Source organism: Hippocampus guttulatus, chromosome 2, assembly GCF_054856545.1.
Source record: "Hippocampus guttulatus isolate MCC_2025c chromosome 2, RoL_Hgut_1.0, whole genome shotgun sequence".
Lineage (NCBI taxonomy): Eukaryota > Metazoa > Chordata > Actinopteri > Syngnathiformes > Syngnathidae > Hippocampus > Hippocampus guttulatus.
Genome location: NC_141262.1, coordinates 14502793 through 14530222, shown reverse-complemented (window position 1 = coordinate 14530222; position 27430 = coordinate 14502793). Strand labels below are relative to the sequence as shown.

At 42.4% G+C, this 27430-nt stretch overlaps 2 protein-coding genes across 5 annotated transcripts in view; one reads left to right on the top strand and one right to left on the bottom strand.

Annotated features, from left to right (window-relative positions):
• slc36a1 (solute carrier family 36 member 1) overlaps positions 1-9551 on the top strand; it is a 32640-nt gene extending 23089 nt beyond the window's left edge. For all 4 annotated transcript variants that reach the window (XM_086138044.1, XM_086138062.1, XM_086138053.1 and 1 more), the window contains one exon: positions 5174-9551. In XM_086138044.1, the coding sequence (XP_085994170.1) occupies positions 5174-5427 (254 nt within the window). In that variant the 3' untranslated portion in view covers positions 5428-9551. The remainder of the gene's footprint in view (positions 1-5173) is intronic.
• Positions 9552-18804: 9253 nt separating this feature from the next.
• mtnr1al (melatonin receptor type 1A like) lies at positions 18805-25619 on the bottom strand. Its single transcript, XM_086105973.1, is given in 3 exon segments — positions 18805-19493; positions 20754-20872; positions 25337-25619. Coding segments are annotated over 3 exon segments (1053 nt in total). The 3' UTR covers positions 18805-18842.
• Between the last annotated feature and the right edge of the window lie 1811 nt (positions 25620-27430).

The following is a 27430-nucleotide window of genomic DNA, read 5'->3' as shown; positions in this document are numbered from 1 at the left end:
AATCGCCCCTACTCCATTCTTCTTCCCATCTAAACCATGGTAGAACAGCTTGTAGCCTCCTCCAATGTTTCTAGCCTTGCTGCCCTTCCACCTTGTCTCCTGAACACACAGAATATCTACTCTTCTCCTCTCCATCATGTCAGCTAATTCTCTGCCTTTCCCTGTCATTGTACCTACATTCAGAGTTCCTAACCTCAGACCAATACTTCTAACCTTCCTCTTTTCCCTCTTTCTCTGCACCAATCGTCCTCCTCTTCTTTGACCAACAGTAGTCCAATTTCCAACAGTACCCTGTAGGTGAACAGCACTGTTGGCGGTCGTTTTTATCCTGGGCCCCGACCGATCCAGTATGGAAATCGTTTTATCAACTCGCATGTTCGTTTTGGCAAACGTTTTACGCCAAATGCCATTCCTGACGCAACCCTCCCCATTTATCCGGGCTTGGGACCGGCACTAGGAGGGAACAGTGTACCCCCGGGGGAGGGCACTGCTCCCTTGTGGCTGGGTTGAAAAACCGTTTCCTTGACTAACCCCTCTATTTTGTCTTCAGACAAAGTAGCTGTGTTTGCGCACCCAAGATTTGCATGAATGCTTATATTACTCTGCTGATCTATTTTGCTCACTTTGAATCTCTCCCTTTTGAACAGTTTCAATAAAAACTGAACCTTTTAATTATTCTCAAGGGAGGAGTTCATGCAGACCTCTAAGCGACCCCAAAAGTGCTTGCTTACTGAATGCGTACTCCACCTTCTCTTGATAAACATCCATTGTGGGAATTTTTGCGAGAGAGTCAAGGGCAAACCTGCAGCAGAATCCCCCGCGCCGGCTTGCGCTCGCCTCGGGACTTTCCTTCATTAAACCGTGTTTGGACCCTATAGCGACTCACACCGACATTCATGTTGATAAGCCAATAAAAGGGAATAAATGCATACATGCACCACTTCACGTCCGCAGGTCATTCCACAGGCAGCCCATGATTTAATTAGCACTGTCGTGGGTTGAATGTGGAATTCAGAAGACAGGCTTCGGGTTGGGATGAGGAAGGCTGGGCATCGAGAAGAGTTGCTTTTGCAAACGAATCGTTTTCTGAACGCAGGCATAGCGAATGCCTCATTGGACTTCATTCTTTGAGGTGATCACATTACGCTTCCTGGTTCCCGACCGTCCTCCAGTGATGTTTTTTACTTATTTAATCTGAACTCATCCTAATGAAACAACTAATTCCTATTTAACTCATTCAGTACCAGCCAATTCTGAACCAAGTCTGAAAAGACGTTTAAAAACGTCTTTGGGAGTGAATGAGTTAAGTGGGGTACGCTCGTTTCATTGGTGTCTCTTCTCGAGAGGGATTTGCGTGCACTGTTGAGTTGTTGATGGCAACTAGATAGGAATGTTTTGCGAGCTTGCAATCCAAAGGTAGCATGCCTCGGGGGATCCCCGTGCCGCCGCTCAATGGGGCTGTCGTGTTCCCAGCTTTCCGCTTTTGAGACATTTGTTCACCTTTAACTTTACTATGAGCTGGTTCACCTTCTGCTGCTGGTTGGATGTTTGAGTTCCGTCTCTGCTTCCAATCCTCTCAAGCCGTTAAAATAAAATTGCAGAGAATATTTCATCTCTCCCCGGTCACAGGGCCTCAGTTTGAGAGCCACTGCGCTACCATAAAGTTCATTTTTTTTCTCCAAATTGTTTTCCTCATAGTCTGATGCAAATTTTTCCTGGTAATCTTGATTGTGTTTTCCCATTTTACACATCGAGGTAGACGTCATTCATTTCAAAAATGTTTCAAGGGCATATTTGTATGGATTTATTCATGAAATATTAACATTACAAATTCTGAGAATAATGTTCCCTTTTTATTTTTTTCTGATTCCCAAAAATCATAAATGTGGTTGTCTTGATATTAAGAGACAATTCATGTACATCAAACAGGACTTGAGATTTTCATACCTCTCTTCTAACAGTGTCCTCTACAAAAATGACTTATTTAAAAAAAAAAATTGGTAACTTTGCAAATGTCATGAATCCATCCATCCATTTTCTGATCCGCTGATCCACAAAGGGTTGCGCTGGAGCCTATCCCAGCCATCTTCGGGCAGTAGGCGGGGGAGACCTACACCGAGGGACAATTTAGAGTGTTCAATCAGCCTGCCATGCATGTTTTTGGAATGTGGGAAGAAACCGGAGTACTCAGAGAAAACCCACACAGGAAGGGGGAGAACATGCAACCTCCACACAGGGAGGGCGGAGCCGGGATCGAACCCACGACCTCTGCACTGTGAGGTTGACACGTTAACCACTGGACGACCGGGCCGCCCAAATGTCCTTAATGTATAATATAAATAATTTTAATTATAATTATTTACTTTACAGTACTTTGGCTTTATCAGCAATCAGGCTTTTTTGGGGATTTATATGGATTGCAGGCTTAACTGGCAGACACATGTATCAAATGTCTGTCCGAGGAACCATTAGCGCCTTCATTTTTTGCGTCGTCTGAGGATATTTGGAGTTGGCAGTAGCATTCTGTTGATCTTTTATAGAGCAACCATTGAGTCAGTCCTGCGCTTTGGAATAACCAGTAGGTTTGGGAACTTAATTGTTAAATCTAAGGCTCAGATAACCAGCTTGGTTAAGACAGCAGGGAAGTTAATCGGCCAATAGGCCACAAAGTACCATCTTCCCCTTAGTTTGTCATTTTTTTTCATCACTTTTCTTATAGTTGCTGGCGTCATGTTACCCCCAGATTGATTATAATAAGCATTACGTAAACATTCATTGGACATTTGCAGCGAATGATCCATTTTCTCTCTGGCTGTCTGAAGGTAAACATGTATGTCATTTATCAGTCTACTGACGTATTTTGAGCAAAGACGGATCATCTCAGTGGACACATTCTATATCTCATCCCGTCTTTTTTTTTTTTTTTTTAACAAAAATGATTGACGGCTATTGTTTTTTCTGCCACACATCCATCATCATCGTCATTATTCTTGAAGTCTGTGAAGACCAGTCAATAGGTTCTCTGAAGCTTGTTCGAGAGATTTTTTTTTAACGAAGAGCATTAGCATTGTGCACCTATTTTGGAATCGGTTACGTTTGCTCTAGCTAGCTAGCATGATCACAGCGCACCTCTGTTTTACGTTCACATTATTTTACATATGCTGTTGGCATTCATTTCATCTAATGGCCACAGCACACCTGTAATTTACACACACCGTTAACATGCACTTTTAGCATTAGCTAGTTAGCTAGCAAAACCACAGCACACCTCTATCTTACATAGACATTTTCTTCCATATAGCATTAGCTTTTACCAGCTACCACAACTAGGGAGGGTCTGCAAGATGACAGTGACTTTCCATAATGCCACTCATCTATTAGCGTTGCAACATAAACCATTAGCGTTGTCTCTTAGGTAGCCGGAGAATGTAGAAAATCTGTGACTTTTGTTTTGTTTTTGTTTTTGTACCATGAATGTGACTTGCCTGGACCACTTGTGCCATTGCTGCCTCTGAGGGGACGTCGACTGAGCCTTTTAGCCACACTCATACATATTAGCGCTTTGACTTGAAAACAGGGCTTCGTCTCCTGAGATAGACTTGGTCCCAAATTCCCCAGCCCCCTCTTCTCCCACCTGGATTGAAGGGCGGAAAAGTCTTAAATGTTTTTTTAAAGGGCGTCCTTCCAGAGCCGAGTGACGCCTTTGCTTGCTGTCACATGAAAGTCGACCTTGGCGTTGGCCCTTGGGTTAATTTGGCATCAGGCTGCCATTGATTGCGTTCAAAAGCGTCTTTGTCAGACCGTATATACTGTACTTGTCACCATGGTAATAAACTAGTCGCAAGTTCATTTGTACTCCTATTCAATCTAAACCTAGACCTTAACGAGACCTATCCCTCTGCAGGTAGATTAACATATTGTATTGTATTCAGGCGTTACCTAAATTGGTTGTGATTTGAATGGGCATTCGAGTGGGCATGGAAAAGCGAACATCTAGTCACAATTTTCGCACTTGGATTACAATGAATCTTGCAAGTAGGGCTGGGCGGTATGTCTACAAATTGTATCAAGATATGAGTAAATGTTATCAGTTGATATCAATAATTATTGAATCACTAACCCTAACCCTGGGCAACGGAGTATCAGTGATCGCTACTGGTATCCCCCTAACATGGAGCTCAATACACAATGCACTAGGCGTGATGTCATCTGCCAAAGAACCATAGGTCCATAGGTGCAGACACTGTGTCACTGAATGTGTGTGTGCGTGTGTGTGTGTGTGCGTGTGTGTGTGCGCTCAGAGTTTGACATTAAACCTCTTTTCACACAGCACCTGCTGAATGTTAGAGGGTCCCGTGGGAGCATGAAATGCTAACATAACATCGAAGCCTTTCAAGAAGTAAAAATAGAGACATTTGACACTGATTCAGACAAGAAGTAGATTGTCCTTTGACTAGATATAATCTTTTGTTATTGCTAAAGAAAGCCCTGGCTTTGCTGATTTTTAGGAGGGGTGAGGAAGGCGAGCTGCGAATAATAAAAAATGGAATTGTGCATTCTTTACTCATGGCCCGGCGAGAACTTCAGATTTTAATCAGTTCTTTGTGAGCTGCAGTTCCACCAAGACCTCTTTGATGTATATTTCAGGCTGCACAGGGAGCAGTGTCTTAAATGGTATGTCTTCTCTATTGTGTCCAATAGCCGGGAAACTGAGACACCGCGTTTATTGAGACTTCCTCTGTTATCCTCATGCCGTTACATGTAAATAAGCCCGCCAAAATAGCACTAAATCAGTCCGCAAGCTCCGCTCCAATTGAGTCATGATGACGCTGCTCTCGAATAGAATATTTTTCAATTCCAGGTATCTTGCCACCATGGCCTGGGCCACTGCCCCACTGTCCCACTCTTTCAGGCCATTACCTACCTCAGATGCTGATTGGACCAAGTCCCTGAACATTTTTGGCCGCTGAAAATCGGTCAAAAGTGCACTTTCAGATTTGGCACGCACCCACGCACACAGACCATTGAACATATATGACACATGAATAGACCCGGAACCTATGTACGTGTATACAGGTTTGTAGTGAGCGTGAGGGCAGAGTCATTTTTTTTTTTTTTTTCTTCAACAAAATGAACATTTTGAACATCTTCCCTGCGTTTTTGTCATCACCAGGCACCCTCGCCATCCTGATCCCGGAGCTGGATCTGGTCATCTCGCTGGTGGGCTCGGTCAGCAGCAGCTTCCTGGCACTCATCTTCCCACCCATCCTGCAGGTGCTCACCTTCCACGGCGAGGGTTTGTCGCCAGCGTCGCTCACCAAGAACCTGGTCATCAGCTTTGTGGGCCTGGTGGGCTTCCTGGCGGGCACGTACGTGGCCATCGAGCAGATCGTTGCTCGCAATGCGCTCAAACGTGAGCTCCAGTAGCCAAACCGGCAAGACTTTTTATTGAGGGCGGGGTGGTTTTAATTCATCATCACTGTAGTGCATGTGTGTTTCCACCATGTCGTACGCTACTCAGTCCCGTCAAGTAGGGGCTTGTTATTTTTTACGTTTTGAGTTTGTTGACGTTTAGTCAAACTACCTCAACATTTTTTTTCTGCAATGTACTGGCATGCTTTTTAGTACCTGGCTTTTACTTTCAAGCCCACATCCCAATGAGGGGTGAATGTTTGCGAGTGTTTGCAAAGGCACCGCATGTTGATTTGTTTGTCAGGGTTTGTTTAATGTCGCAAACATTTGATCAACGTTCGCCAAATGTTTGCCAACAGTTTTAATGTTGTTGGGTTTTTTTCTTGTAAATTTTAAACACGTACTAGATTTCTTTGAGACAAGAAAAACTGTCAGCGACCATTAAAACTGTTGGCGAGCATCTGGTGAACATCTTTGCGCCCTTGAACGAGCCCTGACAAAAAAATAAATAAATCAATGTCCGCTGCCCCCGCAAACACTCGGAAACGTTTGCCACTCAGTGGATTACGGGCTGTATTTATAGTTTTGACCAGCACCTGATCAACAAAATTGAAGTAGCACTTTTATTTTTTGCCTTATGCAGTAAAACCGCATGGAAAAATGGATGTAAAGATGATACAAACCAACATTCTATTGTGTATTTTAAAGTTGGAAATGCAGGTTGTGCTTTGAATTTATTAACAGGGACCAGTTTGAAATAATTTAAACCAGTGGTCATTTTCTGGACACAGTTTTCCAAAGATATGTATTTTTTTTTCTTTAATTAAGTGGACACTTGCATTACTCACAAAAAGTTAGGGATATTTGGCTTTCAGGTGAACTTTGAGGACATGCCTAGAATGCATTCAAATATTTCCAGGTGAACTTAATTGGACCTCCTTCAAACTTTTGAATGCTCATGTCCAACTGTTAAATGCTTCAGTACTTTTTGCACAAATTGCCGTTGTCTCAGGAGGATCGTAATGGCAAAATTCACATTAAAAACCAATAAATGTCCTGGTTCAAAGAGAGAGCTGCTGTTTAGGTGTTCAGTCGACCTCATCATGCTGTTCACATTTTGACATCCTGAGACCAAGATGACACCTAACAATGGATCAACAGTAACTTTCCATTGTGATGCTTCAAACTGGACCTTCTCAGACGGAAATGGCCCCTGTTCTTAGAATGTCATCGGTAGGTTGCAACAGAGATCCCGAGAGACTGGAATAGTCACAGAAAGATGTAGATGTGGACGTCCTTTGGCCACATCCCATACTGATGACCGCTACATTGTGAACAATGCCCTGAGAAACCCAATGATGAATGCCACTCAAGTTCAGGCACATTTAAGGGAGGGGAGAGGCACCCAAGTGTCACGTCAGACCATTCAAAACCATTTACATCCGCTTGGTCTGCATGCTAGACGACCTGCGTGGGCCAGGGAGCATTTACACTGGACGAGGGACCAGTGGGCCTCAGTGCTGTTCTATGATAAAAGTCCACTCAGATTGAGCAGAAAAGATGGAGAGCTCTGCATCCGCCACTGTTGTGGCGGGTGTGTCCAGTCGGTAGAGAATTGCCCTACACTTTGTGAATGGTACAGTGACAAGCCCATACTACCTGAATAACATTCATCCAGTAATTGTGCCCCTACATGAACAACACGTGCCTAATTTCATCTTCCTGGACGACAATGCTCCAGCTCATCGAGGTTGCATCGTCAAGGAACGGCTGTTGGAGACTGGTGTACCTCAAATGGAATGGCCTGCACTTCCTCCAGACGTGATTCCTATTGACAAGCTGCGGGATCATCTGAGTCGTCGTGTAGAGGCTCAAAACTTTGCTCCCCAGAACCTCAATGACCTGAAGGCCACCCTTCAAGAAGAATGGGATGCCATGCCTCAGCTGACGGTAAATCAACTTGTGAACAGCATGGCACGGCGTTGTCAAGTTGTAATTGATGCTCAAGGACACATGATGAGTTATTGAGGTGTTTACATTTTTTATTGTGGTGTACATTGTTGTCATAATTTGTTTCACTGAATTGTTTGAGATGAGGAAATCAGCAGTGCATCCTTCTACTTAAATGTCGTATTTCGGTGATATGATATCACTGTAGCGTGAAATTTTTACATTTTCCATAAATTTCACCTGAAAACCAAACATCCCGAACTTTTTGTGAGTAGTGTATGGAGCAAGCAGCACAAGCAATTTCAATTGACGTCAAAAAGTGCATTTGAGCAAGCATTTGCAACTTCCAGATTTCAAAAATTAGAAATGAATGGTGATCTCACTGCCGTTTCTACCAAATTTCACACACGTTGACTCTCAATACAACATGTAATATCGCCTTGTTAGCTTCTCCACATTTTATTACACTGTTGAATGAGGGGTTGGGTTTAGAGATTAAGGCTAGAGTAGATTAAGGGATGAGAGTTGAATGTTGGGTTTAGCGAGCGGGTTAGGATAGGGGTTAGTTTTTAAGATTAGGCCGGGTTGGGGTTTAGGATTAGCCTACCCACTGGCGTATCATTGAATTAATAAACCCAATCAAAGCCAACCTTGCGAGGACCAAATTCTATCAGCTCTTTTCATCCTTAAACATCCTTTTTTGATTCTGTTCAATTTTGCATTGTATTGTGTCTTACAAAAAGTTTTTATTTTTAAGTAACGCAGCACATCATTTTAGATGGTTTGTCAAAAGTGTCATTAATCACAATGAACTGTCATTCACAATTCATCATCCGTATGTGTAATACACACCGGCGGGCATTCCATCAGACTGACGCAAGATCTGGCAGGCCATCACCGTTTCCGTCAATATTTCAGGCCGAGCCAGGAGAGCCCAGTCCGTCCCTCGTCTGCGACATCCAATCGGCATCAAGCGTAATTTCTACGTTGCACACAGGCGCCGCACAAGCCACCCCGCAGCCAAATCAAGAAACATTTTTGAAAAACAACAGACACGCATGCACAGCGTTGTAATTGGTGAATTAAAATACAACATGGGACACATGTCACTGAGGTCTGTGGAACTCAAAGGTATACAACACTTTCATTTTTTAATTTATTCTATATTTGGCTGCGTGTCAGGTGTGGCGTGGTTCCCATAAATCCGTTCTCGACGCCGTTTGCCTGTCGACGACGACTCGGACAGACTGGGCTGCCTTGAAATACTAAGCTCACCGATCATGCTGACGGGCTGACGATCCCCATCTCTGCTAATATACAGTATATTCAAAGTGGGAACCATATGTTGTTATGAGCTTTATATAGATCTAGTAAAGAAGACAACCCACCACATGCTGGATTACGCCAATGCATCTTAAGCCTGGTACACACACAAGGATTTGTAACATTTTAAAAGATTTGATGTCTGTGACAGATGCCGCACGTTTAAGGATAGAAAATCAGGCATTGGTCCTATTGTGTGTGTTCTGTTCTGATGTCAACACAGAACAGCACGCATAAAGATTCTGTTCCACCACCGGTCTAGAATCCAGCCCTCAAAAGGGGGACAGACCTCTCATATAATCACGTGTGATCTCACAAACATGAAGCCGAGGAGAAACTTCCAGGTATGCGCCAGTGAAGAAGACCGCAAGCGGTAGTGTGGTAAATTGGCGATGTTGGCAAGAAAATGCTTGCTTTGGAAAATATTTCCTCTGGGAAAACCACTTTTTACAAAGAAAACATCCGGTAGAACGTGGTTTATTTTATTGATCACCTTTTCATCAATCAGGACGCTTCTTGGATTGGCTACATTCAATTTATGTCACAGATGACTCTGGAAACGGCACACCTCCGACTAAAAGCTAAATCTTTTAAGACAATCTTATCTGTGGTTGGAAAGGGGCAAAACAGCCGGATTATCTTTCTGTGTGTACCCGGCCTTAGCTGCTCTGTGACCGAGGGACTTGGAAACATTGAATTTTTTCACATCATGACCATAAATCACATCGAGTGTAATGAATCTGCATCAACTGTGAAACTGCACGTTTGAGTCGTTTATTCTGGCAGACAAGTGCAAGTGTTCGTACATTTTGATTTCCACACCTACTTCCCTGCCAACAATAAAGGACACTGAAGATTCAGCAGCATTTTATGTTGTTTTTTTCAAAAAATCTTTTTATTTTTTTATTTTAAGATTTGATATCACGCAAACAAATCTGTTGTATGTGAGAAAATGCCTCAAAATCTAACAAAACAGGTTCAAAGTCATGGTTACGTTCTTTGCTGTTTTATTTGGATGTTCATCCTGTTATCTTCGATCACATGATGTCTGCAAATCATGTAAGATTTTAGCTCAGTGAGATACTCAAGGCTGATTTTTTTATAAAAAGAATTTTTGCAACAGATGCGAGATTTTAAACAGGCCTATACTTACAGAAACGCTGGGTTGGCGTCTGGTCGCTTTAGAATGGGGTCAAAAAACAGCAGTCTTAAATGTCGGTACAATGGAGGAAGCGGTTTGAGCACAAAAGTTGAGTTTTGTAAGACTTTCAAGAGATCCTTTTTTTATAATGAGAGCAGAGTTGTCAGACAATCACGAGCCCTTATTAACGATGCTAATTGCTGAATTTGACTGAGTTTTTGAAACTGTGTCCTTAAATCTCGTCCCGAATGATCTGCTAACGCTTTGATTGTGGTAAGGATGATGGCCTTGAGCTAAGTCTTCAAATTTTATAAAGCAATGGTCAGACGTAGAAGTGGTATACGGTAGTACCCTTACATTTGAGGTGGCTAGCATCTAAATAGTGTAACCATTCTTATGGTCCGCGCTGTCTATTATCTGCATGAAAACCAAAAGCGTCAATTATTATGTAAAACGCCACGGCAGATTTTCCTACAGGAGATTCATTGCATACTAAAGTCACCCGCGATTAATTTGTGTATTATCTCCGCGAGTCACCAAGTCAGCCACAAATTCAGAAAATTCAGCTAAAAAGCCACTGTAAGCCTCAGGAGGACGGTAAATCACACACACAAAAAAAAACGGCAACGAGGCTGTGCATCGCATAACAAGAACTTAATACGTTTTAAAGGCGTTTCAGCGCGGTCTAAGTTTGAGAAGGGATTTGGAATAGCTACACCCCCGCCCTTCTCACGAGGATGTGCACACGTGAATTGGTAGTTCAATTAATTTCAGTGTGGAAAATTCTAAGCGATATAAGCAAGTTGAACGTGTTCACAGAATGAATTAAACTCATGTCAAAACTCCACGATATTCCTTTTTTCCCTTTATGTCACATTTTTTTCAAACCCAGTTTTTTTTCCTCACCTCCTTTGGGCAATGATCGCTTTCAGATCACATAAGCTTGAAAACAACAATTTAACATGTCACACCAGACGACGATGATCCAAATGCGGGATGCTGATTTACTGCGCGAAAGCACGCGCAGTTGATGTATTATCTCGCCTCGCATGGTCCTGTGAGATGCACAGGCGAATATATGCCAGACCTTCGGTTACGGCTTTGATGTCTGTAAAGGGTACAGCGTGAAAGTGATTCACGTGCAATTAGCTTTGTATGCTGACTTTGTGTTGGATTTCAAAGAAGGGATGTATGGTGAATATAAAGCAGCAGTGACGTGAACGGCACATTAAAGATTCACATGTAGAAAGGCCATACACACGCACACACACTTGCAATATATTGACTGCATGTAACACATACTAAAGTGAAGCGTGTCCACCTTCCAAAACTGTAAAAGTGACATCTGCACAGTATTGGTATAATTCAGTGGACACAAAGGAGGAGGCACTTAATGGTGTACTGAAGTCCTAAAACGTGACCACCTGCTTCCTTGTTTTGTCTTTTCCCTAAAGGGACTAAACTCAAAAATCATACCCTTCAGGAGTGGCAAGCAAGCGGCCCGTTGGCCTGAGCGGCGAGTGGCTGGCCGCCGTCACAGAGGAATAAATTTGTGATTTTGTAGCATATTAAACAATTCAACATGATTTGAGGGTGGGGTTTTGTGATGGTGGTGTTCAATGGCAAGGCTCGAAAGATGTAAGCGCTTAGGCATCAATCAGTATTCGCATTTTCCACCGCAAACGCAAAACTACGAATGGGCCAGAATTTATGTGGCAAAATGCAAAGCTGTCAAGTGTTATTGAAACCACTCACAGCCAACTCGTTACATCCGCAACACGTGATTATATTTTTAGGATTCTATTACCGTATTTTCCGCACTAAAAGCATTCCATTTTCTCAAAAGCCGCCAGTGCGCCTTATAATCCGATGTGTCTTGTATACGGATCAATATTCTGATTACTTGGACATCGTATTTTAAATGTTCTTTAAGGCGCTTTGTTCCAGCTGCAGTGCTTGGGAAAGCTCGAAATAAGTAAAGCTGTATTCTATTCCCTTGAACGTAGCTCCATGTAGTGGATGCATGACTGAACCGCAGCCCCTATTGTAGCTTCTATTGTATGCGCCTTATAATGCGGTGCGCCCTATATATGAAAACAGTTTCAAACAGAGGCGATTGCTTTAAGACTGCAAGGGAAGCTCAGCTTCCCCTAAAATGTCAAAAAGTAAGTGATCAAATATATGTCTGTACGTACAATTGTGTGGACATGTCATTGACTAAATATGCGCTACAACACGCTCATTACTGGTTACGACGCGGCTCTCTTCTCATTCATTCCCACAGCTTCACTGTGCTTTAAACTGTGTGGACGCTGAGCGTCGACCGCGCGGATGCTGGGCGTCTCGAGAGTTCTGAGTAGGTTGTCCCAATGCATTCAAACGAGACGAGTCACTGGATAATTGCTGGTTTTGTCCCGCCCATCGGATGCTCAGCGTCTCTGGGAGTCGATGGACAGTGGGCGTTTATCGGCTGGCCCGGATGCTCAGCTTTTCTGCATGATGATTGGATGATCTTTCTCAGGCTGAATCTCTTTTTGATTGACAGCGAAATGAGTCAATCACCGATCTTATGGTGAAGGCATCCTTTTCATTTTTTTTGAAAAGGAACGGAGAGTAGAAATCACGTATAAACAGACCAGCATCCGCCACTGGTTTTAAATTAGGCCATTCAGTGACGGTGCGCGTTATACTCCAAAGCGCCTTATAGGGGGGAAAATATGGTATTTGTTTTTAAATTTTTAACTGGCCTCACCCCACCTTACCTCTCTGAGCTCCTCCTCCCCTACGCACCTGCCTCAAGTCTGCAGATCAGACACTTTTATACAAAATGCCCTATATCATGATAAGATGTTTCCATAATCGCTTAGCCCTACCTCAAACTTCATGTCTAAACCTTTGGCAACAAAACACCCCACAGATTTTGGTGAATATTTGACACCTTTTCATTGGGCAATTTGGGCATTTTTACTTTGTAGTGTACTCATATTTGTAGCCGGCAGTTTAGACATTAACAGTTAACAGTGTCGTTATTTTGAGGGGACAGTAAATTTACATGGTTATACATGCCGTACACTAACTACATTGTGAGATATTGTATAGAATTTTTTGGGGGTACCAAATGAAGTGGCATAGATGAGAAACACATGAGGCAGCACAGAGGCTTGTCACAGTGAAGTCTTTATTAGCTCAGCTCCATTTGCGTCTTTATAACAGTGTGACAAAAACATTCAAGTGGGAACATTCTCCATGGTTATGTGCATAAAGGTCATGTGACGCTCCCCCACTTTCAGTTTGCCTGCACTCCTTGAGCGCACCGCCGACCGCAATTTATCATTTTCCATCTTTTGAGGCTTTCTGACAACACGGCTGCCCACAAGGTCATTTGAAGGCGACAAGAAGACAAGACAAAATGGCTTATGACTCATTTAACAACTATTTGGCCTTCATCGTCTGTCAAATGCGTGTAGTGTGTATTGTGTGCACGTACTGCATTGTGCCGTTTTAATGTGGTGGCTATTGTGCTCTTGTTGGGCTGCAGAAACAACGTGTAAAACATTATCCGGTTTGCTTTAGCCCGCTACGAGTTGAAAAGTGCAAAAGTAAAACTGTAAAAATATCAAGATAGTTGAGAGCGTTGCTTTAAATATGTATTTCGATTGTTACTTGTTATAAATGGATTTTGTAATATAATCCAAGTACCATAAAATTAAAGAATGGAATTGGAATACCTGTAATTTGGATTATTTCATACCAAATTTGTTTAAAAAAAATCAATACGATATATATTTTTACACATTTGTCTGTTTTTTAATGTCCTTTTGTTGTATAACCCTTTCAGGGACAGCGGTTTCGACAGTGGACAGCTTATCATGTTAACGGGTTGCAGGGTGCATAAAAGGGTGATTAATATGCATGATTTTGAAATGCCGGAGGAAGCCTGGGCACCGGCAACTCAAATCCAAAGCACAAGAACCGTGTGAAGAACTTGTGTACCATGCTGCAGAGATGGATCGATAGATAGTTGGATGGATGGATTGAAGGCTGTGTGCAACAATGCCTGTTTTCGAACTGTCCTTGAAGGCACCCCGCATAGCTGGATAGATAAATAGTTTGCATTTGAAACAATTGTTTAGCTGCATACAGAGAGCTGTTGTCAGATTGTTCCTGAAGGCAACACCTTATGGAGATCCGACTGATGGATACAAAGTAGATAGATAGATAACTTCATCTCATGAGGGAAATTAGTTCTGATAGCCTGATAAAGCTTTTCAAACCTTTTCCACAGGACCAGTGTTCGTTAAAAGTTAAATGTAACAGAGTGGAGTTAGCATCAGTGCCCCAGTCTTACACATATATGTATACACATACACACACCTTTTCGTAATTTTGACGGATGATATGTGACGTCACCATCAGAACCCCCGCCGTTTTTTAAAAAAACATTCTGGGTGACAAATTTAGCAGATGATATTGGTAATATGGCATTTAAATCGTATCGCTATGGGTGATTTGTGACAGGAATTCGTTTTTTATATCTAAATACATGGTGACAGCCTACTAGCTCCTCATATAGTGACAAGCACTCCGAATAAGTTTGACGGTGAATTTGTTAACGTTATTTTAAATGGAAGAATCCTCCAGCAAATATCATTCAAAACCGTCACCATCTATTTTCTTTGAGTCACTTGACAAAGCGACCACACTAAAACCAACATGTCCAAAGCCAGTGACCTGTCTCACTTCATCGTTGGCCAGCAAAACCCTAAATGTGGGATGAGCATTGAGCTATCTTCTGAGCAGTTATCGACTTAATTCAGGGAAATTGTCCAACAAGGCAAAAGCGAGCGATTGTGGACTCGACTGCGCCGTCTCTCTGCCTGCATTAAAAATGCAGTCCTGCAAAATAATCCATAATTTTCTTGAATGTAGCTATAATCTGAGTTTGTGTTGTTTTTTTTCCTGTAACAAAACTCAGTTAATTTTTTTCTGTATCCAGAATACGTAATGCCGTTACATGTACCTTTGTATTCGGTTACTCTCCAAGCCTGGTAATGAGGTATCGTCTGTGCACGTTGACATGAAAATAAGGATAAAAAATATCTGTTTCAGCATGTCAACAAGATTTCAACTGAAACACATTAGCACGTTTCGGCACACGAGCTAAATTGTTCATAAAACTTCACAAAAGCATCTCAACAAAATGTTCCAGCACGTCTACATCGACAAAAACATTTTTGTCACCTAAAAATATTTGTGTCAACAAAATGTTGCAAACCAAAGAATGTCATGAAAGACATATTTCAGCATGTCAACAACAAAAAAAAACGTTTTGGCATATCAACAAAAATATATCAACTAAATGTCCACAAAAACATGTCTCTGCATGTCAACTAAATTATCAACCAAAACATGTCAACAAGACCAAAAAAAAACAAACAAAAAACAATAGCATGTTTCAGCATATCAACAAAACAGCCTTTCAACAAAATGTGTCAAGCTTAAGTATGTTCCAGCTTTTCAAAAAAACTTGTCAACCAAACATGTTTTGAAATGTCAGCAAAATTGGCGACCAAAGCATGTCAATAAAACATGCCACTAAAGTTGTGTCAACAAAAACATGGCAACTCAACATGTCAACACAACATATTTTGCCATGTCAACAAAAATATGTCAGCATGTCATCAAAAACCATATCAACATTATTCACAACATTTTTCACAGTGTGCATGGTAAAGGGAGCATCAAAACCTGTTGGCATTTCAAAAATATTCATTTGAGGATGTACCATCTGCCATCTTATTTTCAAACTTTTCCCTGTTTTTTCAAAAACGCCAAAGCGGTACACAATTGTAAAAGCCCTCTCTGCTTTACCACCCTGTTCTAAGGTCATCTGTGAATTTACCTTCTGTGACAAGAGTTTGAGAAAAATTCGGGTACGCTGAGTAACTATAGCTGCGTTCGGCATTGTTTGGGGGAGAAAAGGATCTACCGGTGTTTATAATATAGATAATACCCCAGTCATTAATAAATTGGAGACCCGCGGCGATTAATCCGAAATGGTACATATGTCCAAATTATTTTTTTATGGCTAAATTTGGCTGTTATGGCTGTTAATCAGGTGCCTTTTGTAGTCTGGAAACTATGGTACCTCAATCATATTAAAATTTTGAATACGTTGATTTTTGTGAAAATATGCACAAAATGTTTTTTTTTTGCTGGTTGTTTGCTGGTTTTGTGCTGTCCTTGAATGGCACGTTCTACGCATGAGAGCTCTTTGCGTTGGAAAAAAAGAATCACAGTATATGTATGGGATTAAAAAAGAATTATGATGTTGATTTTTGCTTCAAACGTTTGTTGTTGGGTTAGGATAGTGGATCTTTTATACACACATTCAGAAATGTATTATGAAAAATGAAATCATTGAAGTGCATGTGTTTTGTTCGTATGTAAAGTGGCATTTTTGTCATGCATATAGTTAGGAAGTGTGTCACCCCCTAGTAGTACTGATGAAATATTGTGGCCCACTCCAGCAGTGAAGTTGCTCATCCCTGTTTTGGACCAAAGTTGAGGCTTGTGTTTTCCTGAAAGAATTTGTGATTAAAGTCATGTAAACACTAAGACACTTGTTTTCATGGTGACTGCTCACACACCAGTTTGCATTTCCACGTTTTTTTTCTTTTTTTTTAAGCTTTTAGTTCCCGATACCTGTAGTTCCTGGCACAAAAAGGTTCCAATGAGCTTCAGCACTGAAGAACCAACCCGCAAGGTTCTTGGACCTTTCAAAAGTACAACCTCCCCTTGCAGGATCTTCTTTTGGCCCAAGAACCATATTTTTGGAAATAGTTCAATCCTAAATTTTGGAAACTTCACGTTCTTGCTACTTGTAGGTCTTTCCATCTTCAAGCTCCAACCAGAACCCACCACAAATAGTGATTCTTGTCTCTCTGGAAAGTACCACCCATCCTTGAATGGTTTTCTTTGGCCCTCCATAAACCCTAAATCCATAGAACTATGTTTGGAAATGGTAGCCAAAAAGGTCCTAGTTCCTTGGTAAAGTTCCATGCAATGGCAATGCTTTGTGAATGGCGCTCATTTTAACAGTTTGAAGTTGTTTTTGAAAACACTTACATTTTTGCACAAACACAATAGAAGCTGATGATTAACTCACCCCCTCCACATGTTATGTAACACAGTGATGTGGTCACCATGTTCTAATGTAAAGTGTGTGTGTGCGTGTACGTCGGATGAGTCATAGTAATGTCTTGTTATTTCACTGACGAAATGGCAGTTGGAACCAATTAAGAGGCCAGAAGGACAAGGAGGAGGTGGTGCAACCTGGGCCCTTTGTCTCATATGTTCTGTGTGGGTGTGGAGGTAATGATGATAGACAAACTAAGCAATTGCGAATGCTTTGTTTATGAAGAAGCTGATCGGATCAAAATAATCAGTGGCACACCCACAAGAAGTAAAGAAAATGAATTTAAAGGTCAACCACCAAATTCTCTTGATATGTTCTATGCGCCTGCACGAGTCTTAAGCAGCAAAATCCGACATTCTTTAGCCATCTCAGACGGCGGCCATTTTGCCTCTTGCTGTTGAATGAAAATGACATCACAGTTGCTCAGCGGCAAGATGGACAAAAACGGGTGGATTTTATTACTTAACTCATACTCCACAAACCCAATATTTATCAGAATGCCATGTTTACTTGAGTGGAGCTGCATCAAACATATTCTTGGAAAGAATATTTTTGGGGTTTTCTACACTAAACTTATTTATGGAGTAGAAAACTATTCCGGGATGACCAACAAATTAACTTCTGATTTGGCATTAAATGTTTAAGAGCTGGATTCCAATACTTTACTCTGTTGTCTTTTATAGCTGAGCACAAAGTACACCACTTTCACAGTTTCCTTCAATGCAGCACGCGATATGCAAAACGTGACTTGTGAGGCTTGTCGGAAATGTATTTCCCCCCCCCCCCCATAATAATAATAATAATAATAATAATAATAGATTTTATTTATAAGCGCCTTTCAAGACACCCAAGAACACTTTACAATAACAAAAAACACAAAACAATACGGGTTGAGCAGCGGCAGCCAAAACGCGCCAGCGTTCACTCAACCCGAAAGTCAGAAAGAAACAAGGGAGAGAGAGGGGGAGAAAAAAAACCCACGCTCGAACTACCCTCATTTGATACTGGATTGTTTATTCTTATGGCTGGGTATTTTTAAGTTTTTGTTTTGCCAGTTTCCTTGCATGTGGCATTAGATGTGCAGAAAGAGTTCTTGTGAGACTTGCGGGAAATGTGGTGAATATCTAAAATATTTCACTGATCATGAATTTCGTTTATCGTCTTTCATAGCTAAGTAGCGATATCAAGTGGAATTTTCAGCTTTCCCAGTTCAATTGAAAGCATCATTTCATATGCAGAATGTGATTTGTAAGCCTTGTGGGAAAATCAAGTCAACGTTTAAAAAAATCTAAAAGATTCCTCTTAAAAAAAAATCGAATGCGTTGATTACGAGTATAAGCAATAATCAATTTACGTAAATTTCAGTTTTCCCAGCATCCTTGAAGGCAGCATCAGACTCCCGAAAGAGACTGTTGAATCAGATATGCTGAACGTGACTAATGAGGCGTGAAGGAACTAGACCTAATGTCTAAATATTAATTGTCAATTGTTACTACATCCAATGAGCACAATTGTTAATTCTTATTTGTCACGTGTCCTTGAATGTAGCATCAGATGGTGAGAAAACTCACTTAATGTTGTGAAATAAAGCCCCTTTTTTTCATCTCTTACAATGCCAGACGAGTTCAAATTGAAGTGAGATGATGATGATGTCTTTGTCCTAAAAAGCACCAACAAGATGTTCCTGCCATTTTTAAACATCTTGTGTTTGGGCACATAGGATGAAGCATAAATCATCACAGTTTGATGATATTAATAATAATAAGAGTGACACCATCTTCCCTGTAGGGATTTCTATCCTCCCCTCGCTGACCCCCCTCAACAGTGAAACTTGAATACGATGAGCACGATGCGCTTGTACTCCTTTCTGAAGTTGTGGTTGAGCGCGCCGTAGATGACAGCGTTGAGGCAACTGTTGAAATAGGCCATGAAGTAGCTGGCGGTGAAGAGCCACTCGGGGATGGCGCGGCCCAGTCGCGGGTCCAGCGCCACCGCCAGACCGATGAGGTTGAGCGGCGCCCAGCACACGGCGAATAGCACGAAGACCACGAACATGGTGAGGAAGTTGCGCAGGTCGTGCGGCTTGAGCTTGGGCCGCGAGTCGGGTTTGACGCGGCGCCTCACGCGGATGACCAGCATCCAGATGCGCAGGTAGCAGTAGCAGACGATGGTGATGGGCAGCACGAAGTGGACCACCACCACGGCGATGGTGTACGCCGAGCTCACCGACTGGGCGAAGGTGCACGAGTAGACACGCGGGTCGTACTGCAGCGACTCCATGAACCAGTTGGGTACGATGGCCAGCACGGTCAGCGCCCAAACCAGAGCCACGTAGCACACGGTGTTGGCGCCCGAGAACAGCCGGTCATAGCGCAGGCTGTGGCAGATGTAGCAGTAGCGGTTAATGGCGATGCCCGTGATGTTGAAGATGGAGCCGATCACGCTCAGGCCAATCAGGAAGCCGCTCACCTGTCGGTGGGAGGTATGATGAATTTAGGGCTTTAAACAGGGGGGAGGGGTTTTCAAATGAGGGGGTTCATGCCTGGCCTTGCGTTTCAAATTAGGCATTCCAAGTAGGATTTTAAACCAGGGTTAAAATTGGGTTTTCCAGGCAGAGCTAAGGTTTCGAGCACCGGTTGAGAAATTAGGTTTGAAAGCCAACACGAGCCTCTTCTCCTCTCTCAAAAGGCAATGTTGATGAATGAAAGATGTTAGTAAATATGTAAGATGTAAGTAAATATGTGTATTGCTGTGATCTTGGTCTCAAATAGCGCATTGACCCAAATATAAGACGGTGTTTTTTGCATTGAAATAAGATTGAAAAGGTCGGGGTTGTCTTATATTCGGGGTCTAGACGTTATACCCATTCACGATGCTAGATAGCGCCAGATATCATTGAAGCGAATGCTGAACTTGACTCCCCAGCCAAAGTGATGCCCCTGTAAAATGGAGAAACGTAGCGACAATCTGGAGAAAAGTGGGTCGAAGATCGGCCAGATAAACTGGCAGATGAGGAGAGGTTATGATGTCATTTACATTTCAAAAACCATAAGCCATTCATTTACGAATGTGATTGCACTTTAGTTTACATATTTAAATGTTCAGATATTAAGATTTGAATGAGGCAAAATAAAATGCTTTTTCTCTCAAATATATTGTTATAATCATTTGTTTCAGATGTTCTGTAATTATTTTCTGTATAAAAATGTATTTGGTGTTCAAAAAGTCTTTTTTCAAGCTTGAGTCTTGAAAAAGAGGGGGTGGTCTTATAATCAGGGCCGTCTTATATTCGGGCCAATACGGTATGTAAAGTATAAATACTGTTTACATATTGTAAGCATACTGGTATCCAAATAAACCAAAAATCCTAGCGGGGGGTGCAAATCCTACCTCGTGGTTTTCATCTTTCGCGGGGGGGGGTTCCGATTCCCATTAATGAGGGATGACTGTAAACACGTTTTAGGTTATGAGCGTGGCCACGGAACAGATGAAACTCGTGTTTCAAGGCACCACAGTCATGTGTCATTGTACATCTATCTGTGCCCGCGACATATAGTGACAGACAGAACAATTAAAAGCTCTTCCACGAGATGACCTGCGAACAGACCTTTTGCCACTCAAGCAACGGAGAAAATGAAAAAGGCCCAGATTTCACGAGGAGTCGTTTTCTGAGGACATTGAGAAGACATTCTTCTTCTTTGAGCATTCCTCCTTTTTTATGCCTCTCACCTGGCAGTGCAGGTAACCCGCGATCCAGCCGCCGTGGAAGATAGCCGTCAGTACCAGCGGATACGGGTACACGGCCACCAGAAGGTCAGCCAGCGCCAGGCTCACCACAAACACGTTTCCTGAAAGGAAGACAGCGCCTTCGGTTACTCGGCTTGCAAACGACACTTGCGACAATGTCAGGCTTTGAAGACATTTAGGGTTCAGGTCACTTGTTTCAGCTTCGGCTTTCAAACAAAGCTTAAGCGCATCTATTCGCATTATACATTTGTGCTCCACTTTTAATCACGGATGCAAAAAAAAATAAATACTTCTCATGAATTTGTCATTGTTTTTTTTGTCTGGCACAATAATAATAATATAATGTGTAATATATTATTACACATTATGTCATTATGTCTTTTTTTTTATTATGTCTTATGTCTTCATATTTATGCGTCAAGGGTTAGCTTCAGCAGCAGGTGGAATGTTTTTTCTGAACCTTCAAGCTGTGATTTACAACATGGTAAAATCCGTTCTCCGCAAGCTTTTATTGTTGAAAAAAAAAAAAGAAAATATTTCAAAAAGTGATATGTGAGAAAAAAGTACACACACATGTGAAATCATCAAAAATACATTTAGGAACACACAAAGCCATCTGTGATTAAAATTTTATGTTGACCAGTGTTAGGATTGCAAGACAGGTTCATGGTTTCAACCAAAGGTTATGGTTTAGGTCAGGGGTCGGGAACCTTTTTGACTAAGAGAGCCATAAAAGCAAAATATTTGGAAATGTATTTCAGTGAGAGCTATATATATATATATATATATATGTGTGTGTGTATGTGTGTATAAACTGTATTTTAAAAGTGATTTCAACAAAATGTCAGTACAATAAGCCTCTGAATGTATTCGTTAAAATTATTTTGTGATAATACTCACCATTAATGTGAATGGTTTTCCGTTCCTCACGATTGCTAAAAATTCAGCAAAATTATCGGAATGAAAGTCATCTTGCCGGGTCCATACGCGAAGTTACTGCTGGCTAGCTTGCACACTGCTCAGTAGCTTGCACGCTTCCTTTCGGCCATCTCTCGCACAGTATTTTGATGCGAACGTAGCATGGGGCGTGTCAAAGTGCCACTCTCCATTCGACCGTTTCATCGATGGTATTTTGTCATTGCAAATCAGACACACCGCAGAACCCGTTCCCTCCACAAAGGCGAATCCTTCGGTCCATTCGTCCTGAAGTCTACCAAACTGGTCACCTTTTTTTTCTTTTTGCCATCTTATTCGCTTAGGATTAGCTTTGAGCTAATGGCCGAGCGGGTTGATTCAAAAGGGGGCGTATACCTGTTCCCACAGCAACGGCAAAGTTGGCCAGTATCATCCAATCAAAATGGCTCCTGGAGCCAACTGCAGCCCGAACGAGGAAATGAGCAGTGGAAAAATCGATTGATGGATGCATTATTAAACAAGCGAGAATATTTTTTTATCTGCGAGCCAGATGCAATCATCAAAAGAGCCATATATGGCTCGCGAGCCATAGGTTCCTGACCCCTGGTTTAGGTCTAAAGCCTGAATTAGGGGTGGAAATTAAGGTTTCAAATTGGGGTTTCAGGATATGGTCATGGTTTAACCAGGGTTGGGTTTTCAAATTAGGGTTTCAAACTAGGGTTGAACATGGAGACGTGTGGCTGCCAAAGAGAGAAGCACATTTATCTCTTTGTCTTTTTATCTCGTACGGTTCTCGGAAATTAGGTGGGGGGAAAAATGTGGATAGCGCGCTGCCGGCATATTTATCATCAGGCCCAAGTGTCTTAGCGATGAGGCCGTGACTCCGTGTCAGGAGCATCGCCGTGCCGACGTTTATTAAGAACGCGACACGTCACGAGTTACAAGGCGCTTCTTCATCTGTCAATGCAAATAAAGTTTCACATTGGGATTTCAAGATGGGGTTAGTGTTTCATATTTCAAACAAGAGGTAAAGCTTCAAATGAGGATTTCGGGGCACAGTTAGGGTTTTAAGGCAGAGGTAAGGTTTCAAAGTAGGGTTTGAATTCTGGATTAAGGTTTCAAATTAAGATTTCCAGATGAGGTTAAGGTTTCCAATTGGAGCTTTAAGGCAGGGTTAGAGTTGGAAATTGGGGTTTGAAATTCGGGTTTCAAGGCAGATAGTGTTTGAAACCTGGGTTTCAAGCTCGGGTTAGGGTTTGAAACAGGCTTCTAACTTTTAAATTACAGTTTGAAGTCGGATTTCAAGGCCTGGTCAGGGTTGCAAACATGGGTTTGGGTTTTTAGACAACTAGGGTTGGAAATTAGCGTTTTATTTCACAGTTAGTGTTTTGAATTTGGATTTCAAGGAAGGGTGAAAATTTCAAATGGGGCTTCAAGAATATTCACTTTTCAAATTATGGTTTCAAGGCAGGGCTAAGGTTTTAAAGTTGGGGTTCAAACCTGAGTTTAGGGTTCAAATTAAGAGTTAAGGTTTCGAATTAGGGTTTGAAGTCAAAGTTTCAATTCAGTCGTTCGAGACACAAGCGTTTAAGACTGCAGGTTAGGGGTTCGAGTCTGGGTTAGGCAGTTAGGCATTCAAATTAGAGTTCAAAGCCAACGTGATTGCTTCAAGCAAGGTTTTGGTTTTCCAAATTGTGATGAGGAATCCGGGGTTAGGGTGTCAACATGGGGAAAAGCTTAAACTCCCATTTAATTCCCCACTCCCCGATCCACATGTTCATCCCCTGCTAGAATGAGCAGATGTTTTCCCGGAATGTCACTGAGGGCCGGCCGACGTCGACATGCTCTGCACGCCGATCCCCCCGCTACCCATCTCCTTCTTTCTCTCCCGGCTCATGCTCAGACATTCATTTCTCTTTCCACTTTCACATTGTCGGGAGGACGAGAATGACGGCCCCCTGACCGGGAGAAAAGGCTGGCCTCTGAACAATGGCGGCGCATTAGCATTCAATAGCCCTGCAGGTGGTCTGATGGATGATTCCAGGAGACGGGATACAGAATAATGGAGATGGAGGAGAATAGTCGGGATGGAAAATTGGAAAAAGTAGAGGGCTGCCAAGGGTGACAACAAGAGGAGCGTGGAGTCAAACACAGTTGTGTGTGACTTCGAGAGAGGGGAGGGTAGCGTGAGCTGAAGTGCCATAAAAGAGCAGTGGCATGTGGTCTCCAAATGACCACTTCGCATTGGCAATTGCCCTGGCCAACTTGACAAGTGGAGGTCTGCATGCAGTTTCTTCTAATCGTACTGCGCGCTTTGACCTCCCACAGGGATTACAGCTGATCAGTTTCTGCTTCCGCCAACTTTCAAGACTGTGATTTTTAAAAGAAATGAGAGGGGCCGCTTCCATTGGCTGCAAAGCAAGTAGTGGCGCATACCTCACATTTCAAATTGCACTCAGCTCTGTGCATCTGCGAAAATACCCAAACTTTGTGTAGCCCACCTATTTGCACAGCAAGACTATGCTACGCACCAGATTTCTGCTAGGCCCAAATATAAAAATAATAATAATAACTTGGAAGTGACAATGACCTCGTCACGTCACTCTCTCAATGTCTCCATTCAAATATACTCATATAATATCTCAATCATCTTGTTTATTGTCACAGGGAAGAAGGAGTTTAACGAGCGCTATCATACAAAGCCTCTTATCATCATGTGACACCCTACACCCATCACCTGTCAATCACAGAATGGAGGCATGCAGACAAAAACACCGCTCACATTTACAGACACTTCAGAGGGAAGAGACGTCCCTGAAGCAAAGCTGCTCAAGCCCACTTTCCAACCCCGAACTTTCTTTTTTAACAAAAATGTGTCACACCTGAACGGAAAAATCCAATATTGGCCTTGATTGTGTTAAAAGATGTTGACACACTTTGGATTTTTCTCCACGTTCCCATTCTTGAATTTCTTTTTTTTTTTTCAAACAGCAAGTAACATTTGGAGTGGGATGTGACATTGCAATGATGTTTTGAATTATTATTTTGGGGTTGGGGGGGGGCGGGGATCTTAAAAACAATGAATATTGGCAAAGAATAATAACAGTACTATTAAAAGTAATAAAAATGCATGTGAAAATAGTAAAGAAAATAAAAGCAATACTGATAAAATTGAAAACAAAATTAGTTAACAAAGCAAAAAAGACAATGCTTGTAAAAATTGTTAGCCCCCCCCCAAATACTAGCAAAAGAGGTCATTAAAAACATATAAAAATGCTAGTAAAAATAGGAATAAAAAATGATCGGCAAAAAGTAGTAAAAATATATTTGAGAACCATTGAGCAGTAACAAAAATTGTAATGTAGCAAGCAAATCGCAATAGCCACAAAAGAAAAACAGGACAAACCGTACAAGCAAACAAAAAAGACTCCGAAAATGGTAGAAATAAAATATAGAGCCTTCAAACAGCTAGGTTGTTAAAACAAAACAAAACAAAACAAAACAAACAAACGAGCAATTTAGTAGGAAAAGTAGTTCAATAATAATAAAATAATAAGTAGTAGTAGTGAAAATGAAACCCATTAGTTGACGTAGTAAGAAATAGTATCCCCCAAGATGTAAGTGAAGTGAAAGTGCTGTAAGTGTTGTACCAGTTTTCCTGAGTTTCCTGTTTCTGAAGACGGACAGGATGACGAGCAGGTTGCCAATGACGTCCACCACGATGGTGGTGATGAGCACGACGGCCAGAACGGTCATCGCCCACGGGAATGCACGCTGCGAGTGCGGGGCCCCGGCCGCCGTGAAGTTGCGCGACCCTGGCGTGGCCCCCAGCGCACCTGGGGGCCACGCCGGGGGCTGCTGCTGCTGCTGCTGCTGGGCCGCCATCAGCTACGGGAGCAGCCTCGCTGCCGGGTCTCGCTGCGGCCGTATCATGGCGGTGGAATACGTCTCGGGAGCTTTTTACGCGGCGTTTCGTCGGGACATGACAGTGAAGGTGCAAGTGATTCGCGCTGGAGCGATCGCCCGTACGAGTCTCGGCGTGCGCGGCGTTGGCGGCGGCACGCGTGGGCTCTCGCTCACGTCCCGTCGTGCCATGTTAGCGCGCTTCCCTTTTCCCCGCGCAGGTGCTAGCAGCCGAACGGTTCCTGCCAGTGAATGAGCGTGTCTGGGGCTTGCGCGTGCCTTTTACACTCTCCCTCGGCCCGCCTAACCCCCCTCCATCTCGTTGCCGCTCTCTTCCCGCCCATTCCACAGTTGTCTCCCCTTCACGAGCCTTATACACGTCAACAACTCCTGCTTCTTTTCTTTGATAATTTTCATTGACATTCACATCAAAGTCGATGGGCCAATCTGCACAGCCCCAAAAAGTGCCCAGCAGCCCCAAACTGTGAAGGTACAAATACCCCCAATGGGTATGTGGGCTTCTTCTAGTGCAGTGGTGCTTAAAGTGGGTTCGATCGAACCCTATGGGTTCGGTGAATCGGTCTCAGGGGTTCGACGGAGCATCTGCCATGGAGGTTAAGGCACACCCGACTCAACCTATCAATTAGTTATGACCGCTAAGCCAATACTGGCTGGTTCATTTTGTGCACAATTTATGAATGCTTTTTTTAATGTCTTGAATTTGTTTAAAAAAACAAAAAAACATCATATTTTTGTTTTGCGCTAATGAAAAGTTCAGTGAATGTGCATATGAACTGGTTGGGCTCGGTACCTCTCAGAAGGTTAAGAACCACTGGGGATTTGTTCACGTACCACTAGAATAGTGGTTCTTAACCTTCTTAGAGGTAACGAATGCAACCTGTTAATATGCACATTCACAGAATCTTTCAGTAGTGAAAAATAAATATGCAGTGATAATTTTACAGTTTGAGCCCCGCAAGTCCCTGGGATTCGCTGATCAGAAAAATATGAGTCCCATTATGCATTTAGAGAGCAGTGTTGTGTCCAAAGACCGGCAACCCGAGGCCAAGGCCAAGGCCAAGGACTTGACTCCGAGGCCAAGGCCAAGGCCAAGGACTTGGAAGATTTTCCGAGGCAAGGCCAAGGCCAAGGATTTGAGAAATTTTCCGAGGCCAAAGCCAAGGACCAAGGACTGATTTTGAAGCTGAGGCCTTGCCGAGGACATGTATAAAACAATGCTATCATACCACTTGGCAGGTCTTCATGATTTGCAACACCCCTCCATCATAACCCTTTGCACTCCCTAACGCTTGAATGAAGTGTTTTTATTCAAAGAGTAGAACAGTCAGGGTACGTGTTATTTATACTGAGAAAAACAAAAAAGCATATGATATACATTTATGAATTAATGTTTTAGTGCAGTAGTTTCTTAATATGAAGTAAATCAACACTCAACAGGCATGACATGGCACAGAAGACAAGTTGAGAAATGACTTTGCATAGAAGTCAATCACTGAGTGCAGAAAAAGCGGTAATCTCTCAGTGATAATTTTACAGTTTACCGGCAGCGAGTTCCAGGGACTAGGTGATCAGAAAAGTATGAGTCCCATAATGCATTGAGCGAGTCCCAAATTTCGAATTCTGAAATGGTCTACTTATTCAATTGCATATGATAATAACACAAACAACAACATATACATACAATTATAAACACATGCTGCAAAAATTTAAATAATTCAGTAGCAGGCCTGAGGATTTCGGAAATTCATGGTAACCGTTTTTCGGTTCCGTCGGATTACCCAATGGGAAACCACGGTAACTAATGTTGGGTTCCGTAAACG